General features: G+C 43.3%; 1 protein-coding gene across 3 annotated transcripts in view; it reads left to right on the forward strand.

Annotated features, from left to right (window-relative positions):
- The window catches only part of TP53BP1 (tumor protein p53 binding protein 1), a 173,450-nt gene that overhangs the window by 40,588 nt on the left and 118,891 nt on the right, over positions 1–13,971 (forward strand). For all 3 annotated transcript variants that reach the window (XM_077263609.1, XM_077263610.1, XM_077263608.1), the window contains exons 3-5: positions 4,782–4,860; positions 7,564–7,651; positions 8,951–9,024. In XM_077263609.1, coding sequence (XP_077119724.1) covers positions 4,782–4,860; positions 7,564–7,651; positions 8,951–9,024 — 241 coding nt within the window. The remainder of the gene's footprint in view (positions 1–4,781; positions 4,861–7,563; positions 7,652–8,950; positions 9,025–13,971) is intronic.

The raw sequence follows: 13,971 nt of genomic DNA on the forward strand, positions 1-13,971 counted from the left end.
CAGAATTGCCCCATAGCTGTGCCATATAATGCTCTGCACCGTTCAGAATTGCCCCATAGCTGTGCCATATAGTGCTCTGCACCGTTCAGAATTGCCCCATAGCTGTGCCATATAGTGCTCTGCACCGTTCAGAATTGCCCCATAGCTGTGCCATATAGTGCTCTGCACCATTCAGAATTGCCCCATAGCTGTGCCATATAGTGCTCTGCACCATTCAGAATTGCCCCATAGCTGTGCCATATAGTGCTCTGCACCGTTCAGAATTGCCCCATAGCTGTGCCATATAGTGCTCTGCACCGTTCAGAATTGCCCCATAGCTGTGCCATATAGTGCTCTGCACCGTTCAGAATTGCCCCATAGCTGTGCCATATAGTGCTCTGCACCGTTCAGAATTGCCCCATAGCTGTGCCATATAGTGCTCTGCACCGTTCAGAATTGCCCCATAGCTGTGCCATAGAAAGCTGTGCCATTGCTGCTGCTGCTGCAATAAAAATAATAAAACACATACTCACCTCTCTTGCTTGCAGCTCCTCAGCGTCCCGTCCCGGCGTCCCTCTGCACTGACTGATCAGGCAGAGGGTGGCGCGCACACTATATGCGTCATCGCGCCATCTGACCTGCACAGTCAGTGCGGAGAGACGCCGGGAAGATGGATCGGCGCCCGGCGTGTGGAACGCAGACAGGTGACTATGACATACTTACCTGCTCCCGGCGTCCCGCTCCTTCCCCCGGACAGCTGGTCTTCGGTGTCGCAGCTCTTCCTCTGTCAGCGGTCACCGTTACCGCTGATTAGAGAAATGAATAGGCGGCTCCGCCCCTATGGGAGTGGAGTCCATATTCATTTCTCTAATGAGCGGTCCCACGTGACCGCTGACAGAGGAAGAGCTGCGGCACCCGGAGACCGTGGGACGGGCAGGGGGAGCGCCAGGAGCGCCGGAAGCAGGTAAGTATGCCTCAGCGCCCTCTCCCCCTCACCCGCCGACCGTGACTCGAGTATAAGCCGAGAGGGGCACTTTCAGCCCAAAAATTTGGGCTGAAAATCTCGGCTTATTCTCGAGTATATACGGTAGGTAAAAGCTTAGCCTCTGGACTCACTGAGAGTTGTGTGTTTATGAAGGTGAGCTGACCTCCAGAGCTGTGCTCTTGTTAAACAGAGCTGAACTGTCATGTCGGACGCTGTTCAGACCAGGCCGTTCGACAGACTGCGGTAATTCCGCTTTTGTCCACTATTTGCTCATTGGCGTCGGCTAGATTTTATCTAGCTGTTCCGGGGTTAATTTACCTGATCCTCGGATTGGAAGCTGGGCCATGCCCATTGCCTTTAAATAGTTCTCTTGATCATTGGGCGCCGCCGATTATAGCTTCTGTCTTGTGCGTTGTTATCTCAGTCTGGAGTGGAAAGCTGGTTGTTGGAGATTCGTTGCTGGTGGTGTATTTTCCTTTGTCTTATTTACTCCTTCCTATATTTGTATTTATTTTGCCCTGCACATTTATAGTGTATTCCTGAGTGACTGCGGCGTGGTGTATATTTTCCTTTATCCTTGTCTGTGCTAACTGTGGGTATTGGAGTATTACCTCTTCACTGGGTGGTGGGCGGAGGTTTCAGCCTAGTTTGAAACAGGAGACAGGGTGAGGTTCGAGGCCTGGACATGCACACCATCAGTGTAAACTCCAAGTAGAGGGTCAGTCAGGATTTCCCTAGTCTGAGGGAAATTGCAGGGGCCCCGGTTATTAGCTCTCGCTCACCTAGTCTCCCCGTGACATGAACACTGTTTGCTGAGCGGGCGGACCCTGCAGTTAAACGGACTGTAATAAGGGCTGTTTGTCTATGCCAGCAAGACTGAATATGTTTTTGTTTTGGACTGGTTTATGTGGCATGTTTTTAATAAACCAGTCAAAGATTTAAATGAAAAACATTTCTTGGAGTACCTTGTTAAGCGGCCGAGTAAGCCGATCCACCACAATATGAAAGAAAATAAAAAGTTCATATTTCCCCCCTTTTCCCCCCATTAAAGATAAAAAAAAAAAAATACATATATATATGGTATCAGCCGAAAAAGTCAAATTTATTAAAATATAAAAATTACCCCAGCTGTAAGCACTGTGAACAGATAAAAATTCAAAACGCCATATGTGCAATTTATTTGGTCTCCTCCAAACCGTAAAAAAATGTTGCAAGAAGCCATCAAAATGTCATATTTATCCCCAAAATGGTTTTAATAAAAATGTCCTCTCACCTCGCAAATAAATAAGCCCTCACACAGCTCTATCAACTGAAAAATGAAAACGTTATGGATCTCGGGAAAATGGTGACACAATTAAAATATATATATATATATATACAGAGTGGGCCATTTATATGGATATACCCAAATAAAATGGGAATGGTTGGTGATATCAAATTCCTGTTTGTGGCACATTAGTATATGGGAGGGGGAAAACTTTTCAAGATGGGTGGTGACATGGCGGCCATTTTTTTAAATTGGCCATTTTGGATCCAACTTTATTTTTTTTTATGGGAAGAGGGTCACGTGACACATCAAACTTGTTGAGAATTTCACAAGAAAAACAATGGGGTGCTTGGTTTTAATGTAACTTTATTCTTTCATTAGTTATTTACAAGTTTATGACCACTTATAAAATGTGTTCAAAGTGCTGCCCATTGTGTTGGATTGTCAATGCAACCCTCTTCTCCTACTCTTGACACACTGATGGCAACACCACAGGAGAAATGCTAGCACAGACTTCCAGCATCCGTTGTTTCAGATGCTGCATATCTCGTATCTTCACAGCATAGACAATTGCCTTCAGATGACCCCAAAGATGAAAGTCTTAAGGGGGTCAGATCGGGAGACCTTGGTGGCCATTCAACTGGCCCACGACGACCAATCCACTTTCCAGGCCACCAAGGTCTCCCGATCTAGCAGCGGGATTTAACTAGTTAATAGTCGCGGGAGTATCGCGATTCCACCCACGTCTATTGCGGGCACATGTCAGCTGTTCAAAACAGCTGACGTGTCCCGGCTTTGATGTGGGCTCATCGCCGGAGCCCGCATTGAAGCTGGGGTTCTGCCATCGGACCTACTACTCTGTCCGATGGCAGAAAGGGGTTTAAAAAAAAAAAAAAAAGTTTTTGTGATGTCATTTCTAGGTTCAACACCACCTTTTTCATGCTGATGCAATAGCATCTGGGTAATATGATTAGGGCTTGGTGTCAGCAGCTGTCATTGACACACTAGCTCTAGGCTTAGTAATGAAAAGGTGTCAGCCAGACACCCTCATTACTAACCCAATAAGTAAATACAAACACACACAAATCTACACACATATTGTCACCAGCCTATGTTGGAGCGTTAACAGAGCGAACGTACATAGGCTGTAACCAGACAGCAACTGTTAATTTTAAAGAAGAAAGAATGGAAAAAAAAATTGCAAGGGCTCTTGCGTAATTTTAATAACCAGCAGAGGGAAAGCCGACGGCTTAGGGCTGTAATTAATATTTTGGGAAGGAGCCAATAGTCATAAAGATTCCCAGTCTATTAATATCAGCTTGCAGCGGTTTGCTTAGACTTTACTGGCTAGTTATCGGGGGGACCCCACAAAAAAATTGACATGGGGTCCCCCTATAAAATCTAACAAGCAAAGGCTAGGCAGACAGTTGCAGGCTGATAATGGTCTAGGGAAGGGCTTGGATATTGGCCCCTCCCAGACTAAAAACATCAGTTCTCGGCTGCCCAAGAGCCAAATCTGCGGCTTAGCCTCGCTCTTCCCACTTGCTCTGTAGCGGTGGCAAGTGGGGTTCATATCTGTGGGGTTGATGTCACCTTTGTATTGTATTGCGAAAACGCATCGTGTGCACATAGCCTAAATGCTGAAACAGCCTGGTATGAATTAGCCTAAAGGGAACTTGTCATCAGGTTTTTATACAAACTAGTCAGTCTTCTTTCAGTGACCTGCATTTCCCACCCGAGATCTAGTGCAAGCACCATTCATCAGGACATGTATGGTAATTTCCTAATGACGACGGTTGTCTGTGTGTGGTGCGATTTGCATAGTTTGCAGATTGTGCCAGACACTGACCATCTTCTTCAGCCCTGCTGCTTAATCCCATGCCGGCAATGCTAGTGAAGAAGACTGCACGATCTGTAAACTATGCTGATCACCCCAGACACTGACAGTCTTCATCAGGACCTTATTTTGCATGCACCACCCCTGTGTATGACCATGCTTGCACTATATCTCTGGCAGGAGAGGCAGTAAATCTAGAAGTGCGGGGCCCACTCCTTTCACTTTGCATAACAATTTAACAATAAAGTTCTCTAAAACGTAAACCCACATTTCTTTCACTTTTCAGAGTCCGTGAAATCTCTTTTGGCCCTGATCTGAGGAAAATAAGCTGCCTAAAAATTCTGTACATCTTGATAAACACTGGTGATATATTTTTGCCGCACTGTCCCTGATTACACAAATACACATCACCTGACATGTCTCATCCAATAAGCATTCAAGTTTATACAGCTTGGAGTTGGAAAATCTGCATAAAATGATGATTTGGTCAAAGCACTCACTTTCCTAATAATTGTGCATACAGTGTATGTAACAGTATGTGTGCAGGGGGAATGGCTGGATACTTTTATCTGCTGCTATGATTGCGTTGTGATCACATTGTTGGTGAGCTCCCTCTGTCCTATGAGTTATCTTGCCCCAAGCCTCTGTGCACTCGTGACTAATTTTATGACTACATGTACAGTAAATATTTATTCAGTATTTTCTCTTTATAGGATTTTGTGCCTGGTAAACCCTCCATTGGTGTGAAAGATCGCCTAGAAATATGTGAGCCTTCAAAAGAAAATCATCTAGGTAATGTGATAAGAGCGGCCTTCCTACAAAACGCTGGTAACTGCATCACTTAGTATAGAGCATAGATTATATAACACATATCAATGATTGTTTTTGTTGACAACTATGTAGGAGCAGGCTTTATGGTGGTTTTTTTTTTGCCCGACATTCTGTTATGTAAGTCGTAGTTATGTCTATGGATGGGTAAATTGTCAGCGAACCTTCTGGCTATGTTCACATATTGCGTTTTTTTTTTTTTAATGCTGCGTTTTACAGTACAAGTCTCATGCCACAAATTGGTTTTATTTTCTTGACTTAGGCTACGTTCACACTTGCGTCTTATGGCGTACGTCGCAATGCGTCGTCCTGCAAAGTTGCCCGCAGGATGCGTTTTTTTCTCCATAGACTTGCATTAGCGACGGATTGCCACACGTCGCATCCTTCGTGCGACGGATGCGCCGTGTTTTGGCGGACCGTCGGCACAAAAAAACGTTCCATGTAACTTTTTTTTGTGCGTCGCGTCTGCCATTTTCGACCGCGCATGCATGGCCGAAACGCCGCCCCCTCCTCCCTGGACTGCAGAATGGGCAGCGGATGCGTTGTAAAACTGCATCCGCTGCCCACGTCTTGCAGATATTTCACAGCGTCCGTCGGTACGTCGGCCCAACGCATTGCGACGGCTCGTACCGACGGAAGTGTGAAAGAGGCCTAATTTGGAAAACTGCATTTTTTTGAAAACTGCAGGATGTCACATCTGTCAGCATTTTTTTCTGTATATTTGCAGCATTTTTTCACTCATAGGAAACAGAGGTAGTGCAAAAATGCAAGGTATCACTTTTTGCTGAATTTTTGGTGCAAAAACCAAAGTGGAGTGAAATCATTTTTTTTTTTTTTAGGGGGGGTACTAAACATTATCAAAAAGCACAAGAGACAACAAAGGCGCAGCAGCAAAAACTCAGCAGAACCTGCTTTTTGTAAGCAGCTTCTTTACTGGCAAGAGAGCAGGTTTTGCCTGAGGGGAAAAAGGCAGCAAAAACGCAAAGTGTGAACATGGCTTTAGCAGTAGTTTTGCAGGCTGCTCACTGTTTTCATTCTTGTTTTGTTTCTTTTTTTTTAGGTTTAAGTTCAAATATGATGAAAAAATAGAAGGATATCATTGTAATTTTGGAGTTATAGGTGACATGCAAAATACATCACACTGCAGAATATCCAGGTGTTAAAAAGTCAGTGAAAACTGAGACATCTGCAGTGGGATCCATTGTGCATTGTTTATCATAATTAGAGGCTATTGACCAATTTTTGTAAAGGGAGTTTTCTGACCATTTCTGGTAGCAAAAGGAGATTTCCTTCTCCTGAGCTCCTTTCTTAAATCAAACGATCCAATCCTTATATTTCCTGATATCTGCCCTTGGCCTAGAGTTGTGTCTTTCTTAGATAGTCATCTGGTCCCATTGTAACCTGTGAGTATACCTAAGAGCTCATTCCCACTTGCGATGCAATCGGATGAGTTCAATCTGATAATAAATCGGATTGCACTCACCCCAATTTTTCTCTATGGAGCAGCTAACCGGTGCGATCATTTTTGCATGCTGATTCGGCATGCGAAAACAATTGCAGAATGCTGTGATTCCACCTGAGAGTCGGATCGCATGCACCCATATAAGTCTATGGGTGTGAGTGAAACATCGCCCTGCCCTTGGATATCACCGGAGTTCAGTGCTATTCCCGCTGACGCCGGTAGCAGAGGAGATGGAGAAATTACTTTCTCCATCTCCTCCGCAGCCGTGCTCCGATCCTGTCATGCAAGTGGATTGAAGCACACAGCACTGACACTCGGCTCCCAGAGCAGGAGCCAAGGGTCATTAGCACATCACATCCGATGCTCTGGCATGAGAGAATCATCAGATGCCATACGCTAATGGGACCCATAGAAGCGTTAAGCGATCGCAAAATGGCTCTCTCCTCTGCATAGCTCCCCTGCTACCTGTACGCCGCACCTTAATATCGTTTGATGTCACATTCTACCATGGAATAAAATTACACATCAATAAGGAACTGGGCGAGTGTCCCAATTCTTCCAATTTCTTATGATTTATTTTTCAATTTAATTGTATGGATTATTGATTACATTAAAGGTGGAAAAGTTCTGAAATGATTCTTGGTATGATTTTTCTTTGCGTGACATACATCTGGTATTTTAACAGGGGTGTGTAGAGTAGATCTAAAAAGTCTGTCAGCCCGAAGTTTCAAAATAACAAACTTTGCAACATGATTCGGTGCAATAACCAAACTGTGGTCACATTGGTGACTTCACTTCGGACAGAACATTGCTGCTGTGACCAGCGATTGGCCAATATTATCTGATGTCATTGTGTACTGGCTGACTGTTTTGTCCGTAGTGATGATACACTAGGGGTGCAGATTTTGATGCAGTTTTTTTCAAACACTGGCATGGATAGAAAAAAAAAATCAGACTCTCCTTACAAGTCTTTATGATTTCAAGCCTGGGTTCGGCTCCATAGAAATACACCAGAAGCTGCACATGTCAATCCACATGCCAGTTTTGCACTGGACATAGTTTGTATGTGTTCAGATTGTGATTTTCTTAGATAAGGCACAACTTTTGTACATTTTTGTAAGATAGAGACTGTAATTTATCTACTTCTGCCACTAATGTCTGTGAGTAATCTGTGCTAATAAATATGAATTTATTTTTATATATAGTGTCTATGGAAAACTTGCATGCACCAAGTGGTGATCGTGTCCTTAGCCAAATAATTGAGCATATTCCTCGCCCAACAAACAGAATCAGGTACCTGATTTACTACTGTGAAATGTATGTTACAATTCAGCTGTAGAGATATAAACTGTTGAACATTTCCAGCACTGAGACTGAAATTCAGGGTAATTTAATCAAAGTAATTTAGTGGTCCCTAGCTTCTAGTAAAACTGTAAAAATTCTCATAGTAGTAGAAATACAGTTGCCTGTTTCATTCTCTAAACCCTTCGCGATTTCCTTAAAGAAAACTCACCAAATTTTTTGATGTTGAAGTAGAGAAAACTAAAATGTGTGTATGTGTGTATGTATGTATGTATGTATGTATATGTATATATATATATATATATATATATATATATATATATATATATATATATATATATATATATATATATATATATTTTTATGTTCGACTCTGTTGCAGAGATATTATCAGTTCAAAGTATATGTCACCTAATGAGTTAATTTTGGTTAAGTCCCAGTTGGTGGTGTTAAATTTTTTTCACTAAGTGTGTACATTTTTTCCCAACTGTATGAGGTTGACCAATCAGAAGTAGGCAGCAACCCACGGGAAAAAGCATAACGCCCCACAATAGCTCAGTACAGGCTTCTCCTGTGTGTGACACATGACTGTTTGATCTCACTGCAGAGTAATTAAAGTTACTGTGTGATCAACAGACTTGCATGTCGTTACTGACACCTTTTTGAGCTTTTCATTTTTTCATATTTAATATGATACAGCTAAAATCATCTGCAATGCCCCTTACTGACTGCCAGGAGAGATGAAAGCTCAAAGGTGTCAGTAATGATACGCAGATCTGCTGGGCTCACAGCAACTTATAATGTATTTAGAGCACAGCAGGCTGTCATTACATGTTCATGCTTATAATGTGTTTTTTTTTTTTTCTTTATGTAATGTTTATCTTATCAAAGTAGATGAAATTTTTTTAAATTATTTTTTTACTTTATGAAATCTCAGCACTTGCCATACTTATAGCGTTTTCAGAACATGACACCTGATAAATGGTGAATCAAGCGCTGGAATGTAATCTAGTTGGTGTCTTGAGATTATTACAATATATGAAAACTCAAATATACTCAAAACTGTAAAACTTTTCATGTTGATGAAATGTCTGTGATTGGTAAAATAGTATTTAAATCTATACATAATCTTTAATATGTGGATGACTACTTTTGTAATTATAAAGGGACAAACCGTTTTATCTATAGGATACATCAGAGCTATTATACTTCCAAATTCAAGGTCTAATGTTTTATGATTATAATGTTCTAGATTTTCTAATAATTGATACTAAATGACCCTTTTTTCAGTGAATTTAACTGTGAAGAAAGTAATGAACTCGAAGGGGCGGGTGACTGCAGTACACAGTCACTACAAGCTGAAGGTAACTAGTAGTGAGCATTTTGTTTTAAAAGCAAGTAAATCTTGGTCTCAACTTTTGACTTCGGCTAGTGTTGGATCAATTCTTATGTACCATATATACTCGAGTATAATACGACCCGAGTATAAGCCGAGGCACCTACTTTTGCCACGGAAAACTGGGTAAGCTTATTGACTCAAGTATAAGCCAGGTATGCATTGTCCCCTCATCCCTGTCTTTGTATGTGTGGCTCCCCCCATTCTGTCCTGGTATGTGTGGCTCCCCCCGTAGCTGTCCTGGTATGCGTGGCTCCTCCCGTAGCTGTCCTGGTATGTGTGGCTCCTCCCGTAGCTGTCCTGGTATGTGTGACTCCTCCCGTAGCGGTCCTGGTATGCGTGGCTCCTCCCGTAGCGGTCCTGGTATGCGTGGCTCCTCCCGTAGCGGTCCTGGTATGCGTGGCTCCTCCCGTAGCTGTCCTGGTATGCGTGGCTCCTCCCCCGTATCTGTCCTGGCATGCGTGCCTCCTCCCGTAGCTGTCCTGGTATGCGTGGCTCTCCCCTATATCTGTCCTGGTATGCATGGCTCCCCCCTCATGTCCTTGTATGCATGCTTCCTATTACAAAAAAAAAAAGCAAGCAAACAAAATAAAAACAAACATACATCCTGCTCACCCTCCAGCGTGCCCTCGCAGCACCTTGTTCCAGTGCCAGCAGCTCTTCCTGTGCTGAGCGATCATGTGGTACCGCTCATTAAGGTAATGAATATTCCCTCCACACCTATGGGAGTGGAGATGCCTGCATTTTCATTACCTTAATGAGTGGTGCCACGTGATCGCTCAGCATAGGAAGAGCTGCTGGAAGTCGGCACCAACGAGATGCTGCGAGGGCACGCTGGAGGGTAAGTAGGATGTCTTCTGGAAGCCTGCGGGTGTCACTGTGCACGCTATAAGAGAAATTAATATTCATTTCTCTTTAGCAGCAGTACAGGCTTTAGCCACAGCCGCCGGCTCCTGCCTCTGTGACCCGCTGCTCCGCTGTGACCCGCTGCTCCGCCGCTCCCCCTCCCCCGCCTGCTTTCTGGGACAATTGACTCGTGTATAAGCAGAGGGGGGTGTTTTCAGTACGAAAAACTGTGCTGAAAAACTTGGCTTATGCCCGAGTATATACGTATTGTTTTTTTTGTTTCCTTTTCATTTCATACAAAAAAATACAAAGTTGCGTTTAAAAATGGTCACACAATGTATGTAACTGTCCAATAGGCTGTAGAAATATATTTGAGTCATTGATTTTTTTTTTAGCCACCCAAACTATGACTTGCGTGAATTAGGCATCAAGAAGCCAGGAACTGGAAAAAATGGTCATCTAGTCAGTCTAGTTGTTCTGGGCAAGAAGCAAACAATGTGGACTGTACCACAGAGTGGCTTGTGAAAGTATTCACCCCCTTGACATTTTTCATGTTTTGCTACCTTACAACCTGGAATTTCACATTTTTTGGAGGGTTTGCATCAATTCATGTAAAGAATATGCCTACAGCTGTGAACATTGGTTTTTATTTTTATCGTGAAGCAAACCACAAATAGGACAAAATAACTGAAGGCTTCAGTGTGCAGAACTATTCACCCCGCTACAGACAGAACTTTGTAAAACCTCCTTTTGCAGCAATTACAGATGCAAGTCGCTTTGATTAAGTCGCTGAGCTTTCCACATCTTGTCACTGGGATTTTTGTACACTTGTCAAGGCAAAATTGCTCCAGCTCCTTCAAGTTGTAGTTTCCTCTGGTGAAGCAATCTTTGTCTGACCACAGATTCTCAATTGGATTAAGGTCTGGGCTTGGACTAGGCCACTTCAAAACATTTACACATTTCCCTGTAAACTGTTCGAGTGTTGCTTTAGTAGTATGCTTTGATTCATTGTCTTTTTGGAAGGTAAACCTCCGTCCCAGTCTGAAATTACTGACAGACTGAAACAGGTTATGCTCAATAATATCCCTTTTTTTTGCAACATCTATCTTCCCCCTCAACTAGGACCATTTTCCCTGTCTCTGCCCCCGAAAAACATCCCCACAGCATGATGCTGCCACCACCATATTTCACTGTGGGAATGGTGTTCTTGTGGTGAGCTGTGTTGGTTTGGCGCCAGACATAGAGGCTACCTTGGTGACCAAAAAGTTCAGTTTTGGTCTCAACTGACCACTGCACCTTCCTCTATACATTTAGGGAGTCTCCCACATGTCTTTTGGCAAACTCAAAACGAGCCATACAATTTTTGTGTTTAAGTAAAGAATTTTTTCTGCCCACTCTTCCATAAAGGCCACCTCTGTGGTGTGTATGGCTTATTGTGGTTGTACGGACAGATACTCCAGTCTCTGCTTTAGGATTACTTTTGGTTTCTGTGGTGCCTCTCTGATTAATGCCCTCCTTGTCTGGGCTGAGAGTTTTGGTGGGCGGTCCTCTTTTTTGCAGGTTTGTTGTGGTACCATGTTCTTTCCATTTCATCATGGATTTGATGGTGCTTCAGGGGATCATCAGAGATTGGTATATATATATTTTTTTTTATAACCCAACCTTGACTTGCACTTCTCAACAACTTTGTCCCTGACTTTTTTGAGATCTCGTTGGTCTTCATGGTGTTGTTTGGTTAGCGGTGCCTCTTGCTTAATGGTGTTGCAGTCTCTATGACCTTTCAGAAAAGGTAAAGTGTATATACTGACAGACCATGTGAGACCTAGAATACACACTGGGGGACTTAGGCCTCTTTCACACTTCCGTCTCTAAGCTCCCCTCAAAATCCGACGATTTTTGAAAAAAAACGGACCCAGCAAATTTTTCTGCTGGATCCTGTTTTTTCCCATAGACTTCTATTAGCGCCAGATGGCCATCCGTTTCATCCGTCGTGCACTGGATCCGTCGGAAAATTGCTGTCCGTCGGGCTGGGACAACGCACAGAGGAACGTTTTTTCTGTGCGTTGGAAAATCGCCCAGCGACGGATCCTGCGCTGCCCGTCGTTGGCTATAATGGAAGCCTATGGGCGCAGGATCTGTCGTGAGACCGCTTCGTCATCAGAGGTCATTGTAACGCAAGGCATTACTGGGAACGCCAGCTGCCGGGAGCATCGCGAGCATCGGTAACGCTGCGCGAGACGCCGGCAGGTGAGAATATTGCAATTTTTTTTTTAAGCATGGGTTGTGTTGTGTACGCGTTTTTGCAGTGGAAAACCGCTGCGAAGATGCACACACAACGGGTGCACATAGCCTCGACGGGTTCGTCAGAAAAACGGGCCCAGTGAAACCGTTTTTTACAATCTGCACAGGATCCATTATTTCAACATTTTGACGGATCCTGTGCAGATTGTAAAAACCGAACTGTGAAAGAGGCCTTACTTTCACAAAGCATGTGACTTATGAAGGTAATTGGTTGCACCAGAAATTTTTATGGCCTTCATACCAAAAGGTGTGAATACTATGCACATGCCATTTTTTAGTTATTTGATCCCATAAATTAAATTTATGCCTATATGTTTATCACTTCACTAATTTAGACTGTTTAGTCCTGATCACACACAAATCGGATTACAAAAACATTTTAACACAGGTTCTAATGTAACAAATTAGATCATAAGCAAAGAGGGATGGGGAAGGGGGTGGGTTGAATACTTTTGCAAGCCACTGTATAACTGTTCTCATTATTTTTGGCTCCTTGTATAAAAACAAATACCCAATTGTGAATACACACCAACACCAGATTATAAAGTATATAATACAGAGGCACCCAGGGGAGGTGCCTGTCCCTATGTATTGCCTGTCTCACCCTGCCTGACAGCGGAGGTTGGCACCCTATGTCCTGCGCTGTGGCGCCCCCACTCGACGGCGGCTCTCCCTGTCTGCCCTATTATGCCCAATCGTGGCAGGGGAGTGAAAAAAGATGCCTAAAAGGGTGAGAAAGATGGTCATAGGGGAATATGCCGTTTGCTTGTGGGTCCTGTGATAAAGCTAGCTAATACTGGTCTAATTACTAGGCTAGCTATACTCTGTTCTCTAGAACTCTACATACATTGGTGAGCTTCTGTATATTTGTTAATGTTGATGCTTGTCGTACTGAAGAGTCTTCTTGTATTGATCTCTAACTGCTTAATAAATACACAGAGGCTAAATAGACATCATAATAAGAACCTATTGTCTATAAGTAGACGAAAGTAGAGTAGAAAATAGTTAGAACAATATCTTATCTTATTCTTATTATATCAGATATAAATGCCAATGTGGATACAACATATCCCAACCTAACTATTCAATGGTAAAGGTTGTCCAAAACACTTGACACTTGATAGTGTCAGCAGTTACCAATTATAGTGGCATATTAAATATTGCCATACAGTACACAAACTGGAAAACCCCTAGGCATAATGTACACAGAGACACATCATATTCACTCCTTTACTTATAGTGGTACAGTAACAGGCAAACACTGCAACCCACGGTAGTGCAACAAAACCACACTAAAGCACTGCAAATGACGGTAGTGCAACAAAACCACACTCAACGCATTTCCCCTCTACTGAGGTTCATCAGGAGTAGATAGTTCAAACATAGCCAAAAGGCTTAACCTTGTTGCAGAACATAGATGCAAGGTAACCAACAATACGCTTAGCAGCGATATTGATAAGGCAGGCATGATGGCCGGACTCAGCGAGACAATGCTCCCCTGTTTATGATGCTTGGCGTTCTACTCCCCCCCACCCTAATACTTATATAGTCTACCTGATCACCAGATAGGCTGCACCTATGGCGGAATAGGTGCGCACGTGTCTCCTGATTAGATGTATTAACCGCGCTATACTGACCCCCTTTGCGCATGTTCGGAAGCTCATCATATAGCAGGCATAGTGTGCGCAATCTAGCAGTCGGGCAGTATCCTTGTCATAGTATCCATGTGCGCATGACCGGAGATGTCTGTACTTGGTCAATAGTGCGC

This window comes from Ranitomeya variabilis, chromosome 5 (assembly GCF_051348905.1).
Source record: "Ranitomeya variabilis isolate aRanVar5 chromosome 5, aRanVar5.hap1, whole genome shotgun sequence".
NCBI lineage: Eukaryota > Metazoa > Chordata > Amphibia > Anura > Dendrobatidae > Ranitomeya > Ranitomeya variabilis.